General features: G+C 36.7%; 1 protein-coding gene across 2 annotated transcripts in view; it reads right to left on the minus strand.

Moving 5' to 3' along the window:
- Positions 1 to 1,528: 1,528 nt before the first annotated feature.
- The window catches only part of Atf3 (Activating transcription factor 3), a 75,213-nt gene continuing 59,994 nt past the window's right edge, over positions 1,529 to 16,747 (minus strand). Inside the window, exon 4 of one of the 2 annotated variants that reach the window (XM_025298637.1) lies at positions 1,529 to 4,392. In XM_025298637.1, coding sequence (XP_025154422.1) covers positions 3,925 to 4,392 — 468 coding nt within the window. In that variant the 3' untranslated portion in view covers positions 1,529 to 3,924. Of the gene's footprint in view, positions 4,417 to 16,747 lie in introns of both variants that reach the window. The other variant, XM_025298636.1, reaches the window with a different exon arrangement.

The following is a 16,747-nucleotide window of genomic DNA, read 5'->3' on the forward strand; positions in this document are numbered from 1 at the left end:
TAGGCACGTAATTATCGGCTCTCCAATGAATCTCTAACGTTTAATCGTTATGTGATTAAATGTTCGTTAACTGTTAACGGCCTATAACTTAATATGCGATCGTTTTCTGCGCGTGAAAAAAAAATATATATATAATAAATATATAGCATACGTATGTATATACAAAGTGCTAAAGACGTATCGTATTATTCTCGTCTATGGAAGAAGAATCACCTTCCATATTATATCGAACAAATGGTTATCTTCGATATAATTAAAGATTCGCAACACGTGTATCATAACAAAATTTTAAGTATCTTTTTGTTTCTTCTGAAGAATTCACTGACAAATACTTCATCTATAATATTATACAACTGAAAAATAGAATCGCATTCATCCAGTTTCGCATTACAGAACACTTTGTATGCTACACGTGTATCTACATTCAATACACACACATATACACACATCATATGTGCACGCGCACGCCCGCACGCACATATATGTGTATATATGTACATATACTTCTATATAATTGTATATATACTTCTATATAATATATCCGTTTGTATATAAAATATATACGTACGTACAATAGTAATATTAAATATCATTCGTTATTTCGTATAATTATAAGTATCCTCTCTTGAACGCGCGCTCAACTCCGACACACGATATAGTATAGTCACGATCAATAACGATAGAATTTATATACGACACTGGGAGAATTACTCACGTGTATTCTTCTTTTCTCTTTCTCTCTCTCTCTCTCTCTCTCTCTCTCTCTCTCTCTCTCTCTCTCTCTCTCTCTCTCTCTCTCTCGCTCTCTCTCTCTCTCTCTCTCTCTCTCTCGCTCTCTCTCGCTCTCGCTCTCTCTTTCGCTCTCGTTCTCGCTCTCGCTCTTTCTCTCTTTCTCTCTTTCTCTCTCTCTCTCTCTCTCTCTCTCTTTCTTTCTCTCTCACGCGAATCTCGGCGAGACGGTGTTTCGATTCTCGCTTTGTTAATGATGGGATAAGCTCGACGATGTTCGACGCTCGCTCGCTCGCCTCGCTGGTTCTCTTCTTTTTCCTTTTCTTGTGCAGTTTGACATCAAGCGCGTTGATGTGCATAGAAAAATAATGGAAGAAAGAAGATAATATATTCACACGAACGCGCATCCGAGGACTCGCGACGGGAATACAAGCAGACCTGACAAGCTATTCGCTATTTCACTGCAACAAGTTCGACTTGTCTTAAAGTTGTATTTCTGAAACAACCAGTGTCTACGAATAACTACGAATAGTAGAACAAATATTACTCAAATATATATTTCTCTAAGTAGATCTACGATTTATAAATTCGTTCGCATTTCGCTATCGATAAAAAAATAAAGATATAATTTTCAATAATAAAAACATTTTCTCGACAAGAGAAAATGCAGAATTCGTTCGATCAAGCCTTCAATTTCTATATAGAAACAGTTTTTGAAAAAGTTACATCTCTCTCTCTCTTTCTCTCTCTCTCTCTCTCTCTCGAAGTCGTGCGCGAGCATCGTCGAAATGGTTCATCCTTACATTACTTCGATTACATTAATAAGGCCTTAAGAATGTCACAGTACGATTATTACGAAGGAATGTGTTCAAAGCGTCCTACATCGAACGTTTATCTCGAATATAATTAGCTCGTTAGAAAAGAAAAGAAAAAGAAAATACGAAAAAGGAGGAAAAGGAGACATGAAAATCGATGAAGGAAGATAAAAGAAAATATATAAGTCATTATTCGCGTTTATGCAATACGGTAGTATCAATTTACGAGCTTACTCATAAACTACGGACTTATACGGGGAAGAAGAGACTAAAGAGAAGCTCAGATGAACACACACACACAAAACAAAAAGAAGAACATAACCGCTGAATATAGTTGCGAGTTTCGACAAACTTAAATTCTCTCATCATCTTGTACGTGGAATGTATGTAATAATTTTATGTTTGCTATCATTAATCGTACTGCATTGAGTATGTTACTCAAATAGAATACTCATCTCATACACAATACAGTATAAAAGTTGCAACAACATTGCTGCAACGTTGCAGCAATATTGTTGCAACTTCTATACTATATGGGCATGTAATTATGTAATCTTTCTTTCTCTTGAAAAAAGAGGGAAGTACAATTGAGCGAAAAATTATAAGACAAAATAGAAGTCAATCAGAGGTAGAAAGACAATAAAACAAAATCCATGTATATGTGCATGTGTATCGATTAATAAATCTAACCTAAGGTGAGTTGGTTTAAAATTGCGTTAATGGCACTTAAAAGTAATCAATTTAATGAATCCAAGAAGGAACAAGATATATACACAGATATCTGCTCTTTCTCTTCTATTGCTCTTTCTTTCGTTTTTTATCATTTATGTAGATATAAATATATTTCTTTCTTATTTAGTCTTCTCGTCTATTTATTATTTTTCCATTTGACATTGCAATATTACATGAGAATCTTTTTCTAAGAAATTTCACCCCTATTTCCTGCAATCCTTTTCAACTTGAATACGACAATGAGCAGCATATTGGCAATATGCGAATAAATGGGCAGCAGATTCGATTAGAATGCCACAGCAGATCCATAGATCTAATCTATACCTGCATTAAGCTCGTATCCGATAGATCCTGCTAACATTATTTGACAACAAATTTAGAGTACAAAGGACCTTGCACCTAACATATGGATTTTGGTTTCCAGCCAATTTTTCTGAAACTCATATATGTTGTACTATATAACCACCCGAGCAAAAGTCTCTATGGAACCTAAGTCCGAAAATAATTATCGAGATACAAAGGTAGAAAGTTTTGTTTTAGCCCTCATTATTGTCAGAAATCTGGCGATAAATGGGATATGTTTATGTGTGTGTGTGTGTGTGTGTGCGTGTGCGCGTGTGCGTGTGTGTGTGTGTACGTGTGTGTGTTCTAATTATTTATTGTTTATTTTCCTTTCCCCATTTTAATAATATTACTGCTTGCCGATAATATTGTCTGAGTAATCTTTTGAAACTATCGTTTTTACGACTAATTCGGCGTTTTTTAAAAAAACCGTTTTTAAGACTACTCCTCAATTGATACTTCATAGCGAACAGCTTTTCACGACTATTGTTCGTGACGAATTGTTGTCGAATATTCTCCAAAACGAGTCGTTTTCACGACTTTTCACTACTTCTTGAAACATGGCTGCAAGAAACGCACACATGCACACACGCACGTACGCACGCACGCACACACGCACGCGCGCATACACACACACACACATACATAAACATATCCCATTTACCGCCAGATTTTTGATAATGATGAGGGCTAAAACGAAACTTTCCACCTCTGTATCTCAATAATTATTAATTTTCAGACCTTCCATAAGTTCCATAAAGACTTTTGCTCGGGCGGTTATATAGTACAACATATATCAGTTCCAGAAAAATTGGCCGGGAACCAAACTCCATATATTGAGTGCGGGATCCTTTAGCGAGATCTGCGGTATGCTTCGTTTTAACGCGTTCAAATGGTTGACAAATTCCGTACGGTTTCCGCCATCGTACTCTATCATAAATCATATTACACTCTGGTAACAAGCTGCTGAAAATTTTAAATAAATACTGCGCAAAATCAGTTTCTACAGGTTTGATTATCCGGGACGTTATTTACATCCAAGTAGGAAATCTGCTCTCTTCCATCAAACAGTTTAAGTGTTAATACTCTAAAGTTAACGTCAATTATGAAAATCGGAAAATCAAGAAGTGATGATGAACGATAACGTTTGTCAAGAGTGAAGCGACTCCGGATCGCTAAAAAAAACATACAAATATTAAAATAAAAATCATGTTTGCGAGTTACGAGACATCGTGTGCACACAAGTCCGAGCTTCTCGACTAGATTCTCTCTCCCTTAATGACGACGCGGAATGACAACGGCAATGCTAGACCGTGCAACCGGCATCCGACGTCGTCGGCACATATGGACTACCCTGCCGATAGAAATCGGCCTCGTACTCTTCAACTTTGACCGGATGGTATTCGGTGACGCAGTTCTGCGGCTGGTTGAGGGCAGGCGGTGGCGGCGGCGGCGGCGGTGCCGCCTGCTGAACGAAATTGTCCTGGTAGCTCGGCAGCTGGATCGGCTCGGCGAACTGCTGATAGGAAGTCGCGCTGTCGGCGCCCTGCTTCAGACACGTCGGAGTATGCAGACTTAGCATGTCAACCAACCTACGCCTCTGCGTCTCCAGCTCCTGAATCTGTGACTTGAGGTCGTGATTTTGCGTCTCCAGGATCTCGGATTCCTGCACGAGAATCACTGTCTTCTCACGCTTCTTCAGCCGGCACTTGGTTGCTGCAATTTTATTGCGCTCGCGCCGTCGACGACGCCGTTCCTCATCCTCCGGCGTCAGCTGCAAAAAGCGCCATCCATGTATCTTCAGAATCAAACAAAGAAACAAAATGTGAGACACGGCCTTGATTTTCGTGCCCGCGCGTCGCGGTGGTTTCGCAGTTCTGCCGACTACCATCTTTTTTCAGTCTTCTTCACTGGAGACTGTTTAGAACATCCGTGGTCTTCCGATTCGTATGTATTAATCGGGTATCCAGGAGAAATTAAAAGCCTCAACTCATCGCCTCCTTTTCTCGCGTCAAGGAGATGCCAAAGTGGAAAATGACGCCAAAGACGAAAATGTCCAAAAAAAGCCCAAAAGTGTCGATAACATAAAAGCGATCATCAAAACGTTATTTCAAATAAGTATTAATACAATCACATGACCCTTTTGAGATTTCTTTTATACTTATAAATCTCATATAAATGTATATATTGCATTGTTTTATCATATTTAGCGGAAAATATCACTAGTATATCGTATAGAAAACTTTCTGCATATTTTTAAGCTTCTAAATTCAGTTAATCAAGGTATAGAAATGTCCCTTAAAATTTTCCTGAATTGAACAAATATACTTTCAGCATATACAACCTGCGGAATTTTTGCATCAGGCAAATTTGCGCTAACAACTCAATATCAATTCAAAATTTATTATTTTTATGATATATTAAGTAATATTCCAATTCATTTTTGTCCTCCCCCCTCTGTCTTTCTCTCAGAAATTTTAAATTCGGTTAAAGATTTATTATTATAAAAATATCACTATATATTGTACTATAAATATTATTATTATATTATTATTATAAATATTACTATTATATATATTTCCTATCATTTTCCCATACTTTTCTTTATCCTTACAGTTTATTCTACAGTTCATTCTTTTGATTCTCTATTACATTTTTATATTTTAATATCAAGTCCGTTAAAATCAATTTCCTCATTTCTGAGAAATTTTAGAAATATTTCGTTATGTACTCGATTTCTTTTCGTTCATTTTTACTACTCTTACGAAAAAATACTCAAATATTGAGTATTTACACTCAATTGTTCGAATTTACTTTCAAATGTATGTATATATACTCAAATTTGAGAGTAAATTCGAACAATTGAGTGTTGATATTCAATATTTGATTGTTTTTTCCGTAAGGGTAATTATACGCTTTTTAGTATTATATCATCAAAAACATTTCGACATTATTTCCTATCAACCTATTTGACACTAAAAAGGCACTTCTAGAAGATACGATACCTGTATAATTCAAGATCATTGAACCAGCATTTTACATTTCTATGCTTCTTAAATTATATTAAGTCATTAAATATGAAATTTCCGATTTCCTTAAGTACTTGAGTTCGACAGTCGATATCTCTGACATTTCACTTTTATAATTTTTGATTTTTTGTTGTTGTGAGGGTACTCTTTCAAATGCATGTTTTGATTTGTGATTACCTTTCGAGTTTTATGACAGAAATTTTTGTTTAACCCTTTCACTGCGGCGCGATCTCGGAGTAATCCATCAATAGGGACGGCGCGTTATTCGCACGTCAGTCGCTGCGCTGCGCAGACCAGTGACTAGTGACCAAAACAGTATCCGGAGATTTGATACTATTCTTAGGATTTAAAAAATAATAATTGCAAATAAATTAAAAATATCCATTTCTTATTTATTTTAAGTAACTTTTTAAGCTATTTTAATTTACTTAACTTGCAGATTTCTTCAATAATAATGAGTAATTAAATATAAAGGAAAAAATCCGAAATTGATAATGAGAAACAAATTCATTTTAACATAACAACGACAAACAATTTTAAGATAATGAACGAATAAAGGTAATAAAAAGATAATAGAAACAATTTAATAATCAATTTCCGTGTGATATATCCTAAAGCATGGATCAACGCATAAACCTACATCACATTCTTTGCATTCGTATCTATTTTCTCGACGAATTTTATGTTTACTACATACTGCACATTTTCGCGTTTGATTTTTTTTTTTCGAAGACGGATTAAAATATGTGCTTGAAAAATGCCTTTCAATGAGACGTAATGGACCGTTAGTATTTCTTTTGCCTTGGTATGTACAATGAAGTTCGTAGATATTTTTGAAATATTTGTTTTGCAGAAGGCATATATTTACACCTTTCGTATGTATTGATGGACTTGTGAGGGCGTACATATACGCCTTTTATATATATTGAAAGACTTGTGAGAGCGTATATATACACCTTTTGTAGTCAAAGGGTTAACCATGGATAAGTCAAAAGTTTGATTATTTTCGAATATGAGTTCCGTCGTGGAAAACAACTCGAAATATTAATGAAGTGTTTGGTGAAGATGTGGCTAATAAACGCACAGTGTGTCGATGGTTTAAGAAGTTTCGTTCTGACAATTTTAATCTTGAAAATGAACCACATGGATCCGAGACCAAGATGGATAATGATGAGCTGAAAGCTGTAGTGGAACCGGATACATCTCCAACTATACGTGAATTAGCAGCAAGGTTTAACATTATTATTTCAACATTGGACCATTTGAAACAAATCGGTAAAGAAACTGGATAGATGGGTTCCATATGAATTAAACGAATTAAACGTCAGAAATAAATCATTTCGGAGTTTGCCTTTCTTTACTATCATGACATAAAGGCGAATTATTTTCGTATTACGTGTTACGTTGTTATGTGTGATGAAAAATGGATTATTTACGACAATCGCAAGCGGCACAATGGTTAGATAAAGATAAAATGCTGAAACACAGCCCGAAGCCGAATATTCATAAAAAAACTAATGATGTCTGTTTGGTGGTCCAACACTGGTATTATCCACTACAGCTTCATGAAACCTGGTCAATCGATTACAGCGGATGTCTACTGTAACCAACTGAACGAAATGATGAAGATGCCTGCGATTAAACAACCGAAGTCGGTCAATAGAGGCAGGCCAATCTTCTTACAAGACAACATTCGGCCACATGTCGCACAAACAACATGCTGCTCAAACTATAGGAGCTGGACTTGAAAATTCTTTATCACGCACCGTATTTACCAGACCTTGCACCAATTGACTACCACTTTTTCCAGGCATTGGACCACTTCTTGCAAGGAAAAGTATTCAATTCTCAACAAACTGTGGAAAACATCTTCCGCGATTTCATCGTCACCAGCTTTTCAGGCTTCTTCGTGCTTCTGCTAGCATAAATAAGCTACCGTTAAGATGGCAGAGCTATGTCGATAGTTTAGGCACATATTTTGACTTGTACTACTTCTAGTTTGAGATATAATAAACTAAACTTTTCATTCGAAATCGGATATTTCATATTTAATGATCTAATATGATATAAATTATAAGTTTAGCTAAATGTTCTAGATAAAGTGTTCATAGAAACTAGTTAATAATATTAAGCTAAGAGTTAACTTAAACCAAAATTTTACTAAATCGTAGATGAAACCAAAGTTGATGGAAACAGGCATTAATGCTTTAGACTAAAACTTCGAGACTTTGTATGTTCGTGCTTAAAATTTCATAACTTTTGAGATTTTGTTTTTGAGATATCAAAAACAAAATTCGGAAAATATATGTATACGTAGTTTTCACAATTTTTCCAACTTTCATTTGGAATTTTAAGGGGGCATGTACATCTAGTAAAGTCCAAAAAATTGATTTTTCGTTTTTTATATTTTCTTAAAACTTCATACGTAGACAATATTTTCTCTAAATTTTAAGTCGATATTGCAACAAATGACAAAGTTATAAGCCTGAGAATATGTTGGAAACTTGTACAGATGGATGTCACTCAGGTAGCGTGATCTGACTGCCCGTCCTGTGTATTATTCTTCACGAATTTATTATGTTTCTCGCTGTTGTATATCTGCACACAGCCTATTTTAGCCACCATTTTGAACGCAATAGCTATCCAGACATAAATATAGCTTAATTCGTCAGTAACTTGTCGTCCATGCAGCTGACAGTTAGAGCCGAGATCGAAGCTTTCATTTCGCAGTATTCTAAGTGAAAATGGAAGAAAGAAAAGAAAGAAATCGAGACAAGATCATATTTCTGGAAGATTCAGGAAAGATGTAAAACGAAAAAGAATGCCACTTAAAAATCGGTACGAAGCCAAATGTTACGTCCTGAAGGAGGAACGCAACTTGACGCATACTCTCACAAGCTCCGACGTACTCGCAAGTCTGCGGTGCAGATCAAGGATCGGAATGACCCCTTTATCTGGCGCGGACATACGTCGGTGGTCTTTTATTTAGGTCAAGGAACTGAATCCTTTTACTTGGGATAGGACCGTGAGCGACAGTTGAGGGATGGGAGAATTTTTTATTGTGAATAATTGGTTGGAAAACGTGATTGGTTTTTATTACAAATTTACAATTACAAATAACTTGTTTTATTGATGGTTAGGCGGAAGTTCACAATGAAAGAGAATTTGAAAGATTTTATAATGTATACGTACACATATACTAGGTGCGCAACTAAGTTTCCGGGTTTTTGATCAATGAAAAATGGAAAATTTCAAGAGAAATACAAAAAATGGTTTATTCAAAGTATCGTCCCTCGCTAGCTACACATTTTTGCTATCTCTCTGGCAATACCGCGACGGTAAAATAATGCGTCTTTAGACCGAAACTATTCATCCAACCATTTTTGCACTTCTTCGAAATTGGCCAAGTGTTGCCCAGCCAAGCCATGCGCCATCGACCGGAACAAGTGATAATCGGAAGGGGCCAGATCTGACGAATACGGTGGGTGCGATAGCAGATCCCATTTCAGCGTTTTTATGGTATCCTGGACGATGAAAGTGCGATGGCGTTATCGTGCTGCAATATCACTCGTTCGTGTCTCGTGTCTCATTCTGGCCGTTTTTCGAGCAATGCATGGTTCAAATTGATCAGTTGTTGTCGGTAGCGATGCCCATTGACAGTTTTGTCCGGTTTCATCAGCTCATAGTACACGATTCCTTTCTGGTCCCACCAAACACAGAGCATTGTCTTCTTTCCGAAGCGATTTGGCCGTGCCGTCGATGTTGATGCTTTGCCAGGTGAAAACCACGATTTTTTGCGTTTGGGATTCTCGAAATATATTCACTTCTCGCCAGTAACAATTCGATGTAGGAAACTCTTTCTTTCATGCCGCAAAAGCAAAATTTCGGAAGTGGCTCTTCGATTTTCCATCTGTATCTCAGTCAATTCATGCAACACCCATTTTCCTTCCTTTTGAATTTTTGCCATGGCATGTAAACGTTTGGAAATACCTTGGCGAGTCATGTTTAATGCCTCCGCAAGTTGATCTTGTGTTTACGTATCATCTTCATCCAATAACGCTTGCAGATCGGCGTCTTCAATTGTTTTTGGTCTTCCGGAGCGCCCCTTGCCCTCAGTGTCGAAATCGCCACTTCTGAAGCGTTTAAACCAATCTTCACAGGTAGTTTTCGATGGTGCATGTTCGCTGCAGGCCTCCTCAAGCAAACGACGTGCTTCAGCTGCACTTTTTGTGAAGTTAAAGCAGAAATGCAAAGCTTCCTGCAAATGCTGTTTATTTGGCACAAAACTCGACATCTTCGTTGTTAGAAAAAATATTTTTGCGTTGTGATATGTGTTGGTATTACAACTGGTTATTGTTAACAGATGTCCAAGCTATAAAAAAAATACAACTTCAGACATGTATGTCGACTATATGTGTCGTAGCGCCATCCATGTGTGAAACCCGGAAACTTAATTGCGCACCTAGTATGTATAAACAATCGCGGTCTGAGCAAAATTCCGTGTTCGTTATGTCCGATTAAGATCGACAAGATTGGGCCACTGACACCGGATTTCACAATTAAGGAGAAATGCCAAGGGGGATAGAAAAAAGGAAGAAAAAGGAAAGGAAAAGAAAAGAGAAGAAAAGAAGAAAAATGAAAATGAAAAAGACAGGGGTCACTCAAGCAAAAGAAAGCAATAGATAATTTACTGCTGGATCTATACTATTTATCGAAAATTAAAAGTGTAATTACTGCGTGTCGGTGAGGACCCAAGTTGGATGACCCAAGTTTTGTGCCAAGAATAAGAAGCTGGTTTCCGCTGGATTGTTCACGATGGTCCAAAAATGCACGAGCTCTTTGCACGGAATAATTAACAATTGGCGAGATACTGATTTGTCTAAGCCACTAGTAGGTTAGATTGTTAAGAGACCCTGAAGGGTACTGAAGAGAAGATTCTGTCCTGGCTGCGGGTCGGTCGAGAAGAGAAGTGGCATAGCCTTTTCGTTTTACTCAAAACGTCACCTCGGTCGAGAGGATGGAGTTTTGGAAATTGCATCTAAGGTTTATGTCCAAATATGAGTATAGGATTTTGTTGCAAAACTTTTCGAAAGTGGGGTTTTAGGGAGGCCTGAGATAAATATTGTAAAGGATGGGGTATCTATGGCAGTAAAAGACTTCAAAGTTTCGCTAGGTCTAGTCAGAGGTTGCGCGTAATAAAAATTTATGAATAAACGTGGGAAAACGCATGAGTTTCCGAAGATCAAAGGCTAGTAGTGTCATATGACAGTATGAAAGATTGTCTGGTCGGTCCGTCTTCAAAGAAAATTGTTGTTCCAAACAGGAAGTTATTCAAGGTTATTTGGAAAGGAAAACATCTGGCTAAAATAACTCAGCGGATCTTTCTAACAGAAATAGTGAAACTTCGGTGATTAAAACAGAGAGAAAAAAAAAAGAGAAATCTGTGTGTGTGACGTCACTGTGCTCGGAGGGTCGCGGAACATGATCATTTGGTCGTATAATATAAAATTTAATTTGCCTTATTTGATTATGAATTTAGAGTACGCGGAGTCCGCAGGACGTAACACAAAAGAAACGAAGCAAGTACTAGTGCCAGTGCGAAAAAGTTATAAAGTGCGGACAACATTCCAGTTCCGGAAACGGGATATCAAATTTTGAACTTCTTAAGTGTTTTCTACTATATCGGAATGTTATTAGCTATATAGGTTGCGTGAAAAGTTCGCGGATCGAAACTGAAATAAAGAATACCAAATTCTAAAAATGATTTTATTCTTCAATATAATCTCCATTAACTTCAATACACTTGCCCCAATGGCTCTCCAATAATTTTATTCCATCGCGGAAGTGTGTTTCTGGAAAGTCTGCGAAATATGCCTCTACGGCTGCTATAGCTTCTTCATTCGACAAAAAATGCTTTCCACGGAGGAATTGTTTCAGGTTACGGAACAGATAGAAGTCGCTGGGTGCCAAATCTGACGAATACAGTGGATGATCAAGCAATTTGTACTTCAATTCATTGAATTTAGACATTGACAAAACACTTTTGTGAGCAGGTGCGTTGTCTTGATGAAAAATGATTTGTTTGTGCTGCAAACCAGGTCTTTTCTCACGAATGTTTGCGTCCAATTGATCCAAAAGATTACAATAATATTCAGAGTTAATTGTTTTACCTTTTTCCAGATAGTCAATTAACAAAATCCCTTTAGCATCCCAAAAAACTAATACTAAATCTTTTTTGCCGATCTTTCATGCTTTGTTTGCTTTGGAACTGAACATTTAGCTTCAGTCCACTGTAAACGTTCCTGTTTCAATTTAGGATCATGGTGATAGATCCAAGTCTCATCCATAATTATAAAACGACGCACAAAATCGGTTTTATTCTTCTTAAAACGATCCAAATGATGCTGAGAAATTTGCTTTCGAGCGAGTTTTTGTTGAATTGTTAACGTATGCAACACCACTTTTCCAAACACCTTTTTCATTTGTAATTCTTTATGCAAAATATGCCGTACCCGTTCATCTGAAATGCCTATGGTATGAGCAATTTCACGCGTAGTCACACTTGGATCTTCAGAAACAATAACATGTATTTGCTCAATGATTTCTGGTGTTGATGCGCTTTTTGGACGTCCACTGCGTGGATCATCTTCAATGCTTTGTACGACCACGTTGAAACTCAAGTGCCCATTTACAAACCATTGTTTTTAAAGGAGTAGATTCTCCTAACACATTTACCATCTCGGAATGAATTTCCATTGCCTTTAAACCTTTTTTAACAAAGAACTCAATCACTGCACGCTGTTTCAAATTTTCCATTGCAAACAAATATACTGACATGTCAACTTCAATTGGCTCGTAAACACAGAAAGAATTGACAGATGGAAATGAAACCTAACCTAGGTTCATGTGAAGAGTGATTTTATATAACCGACTACAATTTATAATTCTACTGTTTATTTATAGATGCCGCTCCGTGAACTTTTCACGCAATCTGTCTATGTATTATTGGCTATGCGCAAAATAGTGACGAAAGCTTGAATAATCTAATTTGGAAAATAGCTTCAAAAACAATATACGTACAGCGAAATCATTATTGTTGAAATTGCTATATATATAGCTACTTGCATGTTTAATAATGATGCAGCTTCATTATTACAAAAAATGCATATAATGAACATAATCGAGTTGAACGCATATCAATACGTTGTACGGGAGGACGGTCGCGCAAGCTGAGACATGCGCGTTTGAAAATACTAAAGAAGCGCGAATATATCGTCACTAATAAAATACCTAGCTATACCATCCGTCGCGGAAAATCTGCGTCATGGCTCTGGCATTGATGATTCAATGTCAGTTTAACAAATTTCATGTTTTATCAACGACTGAACATTCAAACGCGTTTTTCTCGAAATAATTTTTGTCACACTGGTACCAGAAATGACTCGAAAATCACTGAACTAATTTACCTGCAACTTTTTTCTATTTATTCTATACATTATTCTCTACCGCATATCGTAGGATTTTTTTTACGGTATTTAGTTTATGATATTTAGTTTTCTTTTTACAGTAGAAAAACGAATGAATTTTTCCCTGAAAATTCAATATCGGCTACGATACGGGAAAAATTATATGATATTATCTATTTTAATATCCTATTTCTCTTTTTTGTTTCAGTTGAGTTTTAGGAAAGCTATTAGGTGCTTGAATTAATTTTCGCTGTTGACTAATAGAGATCAGTAGTTGTGTTATTTCAACATGGCCGAAAGTAACCGTTGGTGTGTATGAAATTACTGTCAATAGGCTTTAATAATCAGTATGTGACATTAGATCGGAATGCAAAGAACACAATTTTTGATTGCATTGAAGATGTCGGGTTTTATACCGAAAAAGGAGCATTTGCGGGAAATATTACTTTTCTGCTTTTATCTCAAGAAATCTGCTGCTGAAAGTCATCGTTTGCTAGTGGAGGCTTATGGGAAGCATACTCTATCTGAAACAACTTGCAGAGATTGGTTTAGATGATTCAAAGACAATTTTGACGATTTTAACATGAATGACAAAGAGCGCCCTGATCAGCCGAAAAAGTTTGAAAATGAAGGAATGGAGGCATTACTGGAAGAAGTTTAATGTCAGATGCTCAAAGAGTTGTCGAAAACACAACATGTCAATAAGTCAACAATTAGTAAACATTTAAAAACAATGGGAATAATTCAGAAGCTAGGAAACTGGATCCCACATGAATTGAGAGAAAGAGACATTGTGGAACGTTTGACCATTTGTAAGTTGCTGCTTCAAAGACAAAAACGGAAGTCGTTTTTGCATCGAATTATGACTGGCGATGAAAAATGAATTCGTTACGACAATCCTAAGCGCAAGAAATCATGGGTGCGTTCCGGCGAACCATCAACATCAACGCCACAACAGGACAGAAGAAGGTCATGCTGTGCATTTGGTGGAATCAAGTCGGTATAGTGTATTATGAGCTGCTGCAACTAAGTCAAACCATTAATGCTGAACGCTACCGACGACAATTACTCAATTTGAATCGAGCACTCAAAGAAAAACGCCCACAATATGTCAAAAGATATGACAAAATTATTCTTCCCTATGACAATGCTAGACCACATGTTGCAAAACTAGTGAGGGAAATCTTGGAGACACTTAGATGATATATCCTACCCCACCCGTCCTATTCACCAAACATTGCTCCTTCAGATTATCATTTGTTTCGGTCGATGCAGCATGGCCTTTCTAAGCAGCGCTTCAGATCTTTCTGAAATGCTGAAGATATCAAGAAATGGCTCGATGATTGGATCGCCTCAAAAGAACTTGAATTTTTTTACCGCGAAATCCATGCATTACCCAAAAAGTAGGAAAAGGTTGTAGCTTCCGAAGGACAATATTTTGAATAAAATATAATGTACCGTTCTTTTGAAATAAACAGTTTTGTTGCAAAAAATAGCGAGAATTAATTTAAGCACCTAATATATTTGGTACCGATAATATGAATTTTTCGAACACTGCTTCTTTGTTTGCTTGTATCTCCATTATTTTTTATAACTGTTGACCATAAAAAGTCATAAATATTCTTAAAGGTGTATATTTTCATATAAAAGAAACTCCGATCCTATAACTTCAATGGTTTTTCAGGAAAAATTCCCGAAATTTACCTTTTTTTCGGGCTCCTAGGTATATATGCCTCCTTAAGTTATCGAGAGATTGAATATGAAACTTGAAGGATTGAGAAAATCGTGAAATTATAGAGTGAACTTTTTTGCCAAATATTATTAATCATGTCACTTTTCGAAACGGTAGAATTCGTCTGAATTCTCGGATATTTTAAAGATACTTGAAATGCTAATTTCGTTTACAAGATTGGTTCATGTTTCGTGAAAAGGGGAAACGATTAAAAATCCGTCGATCGCAATGTTAATTAATGACAATCGGTAAGTCGTCCGAGGAAGGATATGTTAATCATCGTTACATTCTTGTACAGCAGCTCGTTACATTCTTGTACAAATTAGCAAGTATTCATACGGAGATGCTAATCATTGTCTGATGTGATATGATAAATAAGAAGACACATAATAAATAAGAAAACACATAATAGTGCTATAATATGTCTGCGAAAACTCATAAACGACGGTTTTATTCCCTTTGCGTTCTGATTGGTTTATTGTATACACGCATCAGTAAATAACTTCATTTTATTTTATGTTGTACATACATGTGTGTATTGGCGCACTAACTAAAATGATCATCCATCGCAATATGTGCGATTCGTAGGATTTGTGTGATCTTATGTGAAGTTTCGCATAATTATAATATCATAAATGAATTAATTATGCGGTTATAGGTAATTGTTACATCATTACATATATCGCTGTTATCCTAAAAATATTATCAAATTTTGATAAGCGGCGTGTTATAATAACTGTGCGTTTAATTAACATATAATAATTAAGCGTTAATAAGCGACAATTTATACTTTTTAAATTTCTTCGAGAGAAGCTCCACTCGAAAAACAGAATGACAGTTCGAATGAATTTTTACTCAGATGCAAATAAATTCTCTACTCTTATAATTTCGAGTAATATTAGGTGTACAACTTTGCTTCCGCCGTTTTTTTTCCGAAATTCGAGGCTTTATTGTAAAAAACTGGTTATACATTTATGATTCAAAGTATTGTCCATCGCTGGCCACTATTTTCTCCCATCTTTCGCGCAGCGTACGAATCCCGCGTTAAAAAAACTGGTCATCTTTTAAAACGATCCACGAATCGATCAAATTTCTTACTTCTTCATAAGACCGGAAGTGCTGATCAACCAGACCGTGTGCCATTGATCGAAACAAGTGATAGTTAGAGGGAGCAACGTCTGAAGAATACGGTGGGTGGGGTAGGACTTCCCATTTCAACGTTTCCAAGTATGTCTTGACCACTTTCGCAACATGGGGTCGAGCATTGTCATGCTGCAAAATCACTTTATCATGTCTCTCGTTATATTGCGACCGTTTGTCTTTCAATACTCGGTTCAAACGCATTAATTGCGTTCGATAACGATCGCCTGTGATTGTTTCAGTCGGTTTTAACAGCTTATAATACACTACGCTGAGCTGGTCCCACCAAATACAGAGCATGACCTTGGTGCCGTGAATATTCGTCGACGTGGAAGCATGGCCGTGATATGCCCATGCTTTTCTATGCTTGGGGTTATCGTAATGAACCCATTTTTCGTCCCTAGTCACAATGCGATGCAGAAATCCCTTCCGTCTTTACATTTCAAGCAACTGTTCACAAGCAAACAAACCGTTCAACATCTCTCGGTTTCAACTCGTACGGCACCCAATTTCCTTGCTTCTGAATCATTCCCATGTCTTTGAGACGTTTTGAAATTGCTTGTTGAGTCACTCCCAATGATCGTGCCAATTCTTCTTGACTTTGACACGAGTCTTCATTAAGTAATGCCTCCAATTCTGCATCTTTGAAAACCTCTTTTCCACCGCTATGCCGGTCTTCGACGTGAAAATCACCGTTCTTCAAGCGTTGAAACCACTCACGACACGTTCTTTCACTAATAGCGGCCTCACCATAAATATTTG

This window comes from Harpegnathos saltator, unplaced genomic scaffold (assembly GCF_003227715.2).
Source record: "Harpegnathos saltator strain DR-91 unplaced genomic scaffold, Hsal_v8.6 scaffold229, whole genome shotgun sequence".
NCBI classification, from domain to species: Eukaryota; Metazoa; Arthropoda; class Insecta; order Hymenoptera; family Formicidae; genus Harpegnathos; species Harpegnathos saltator.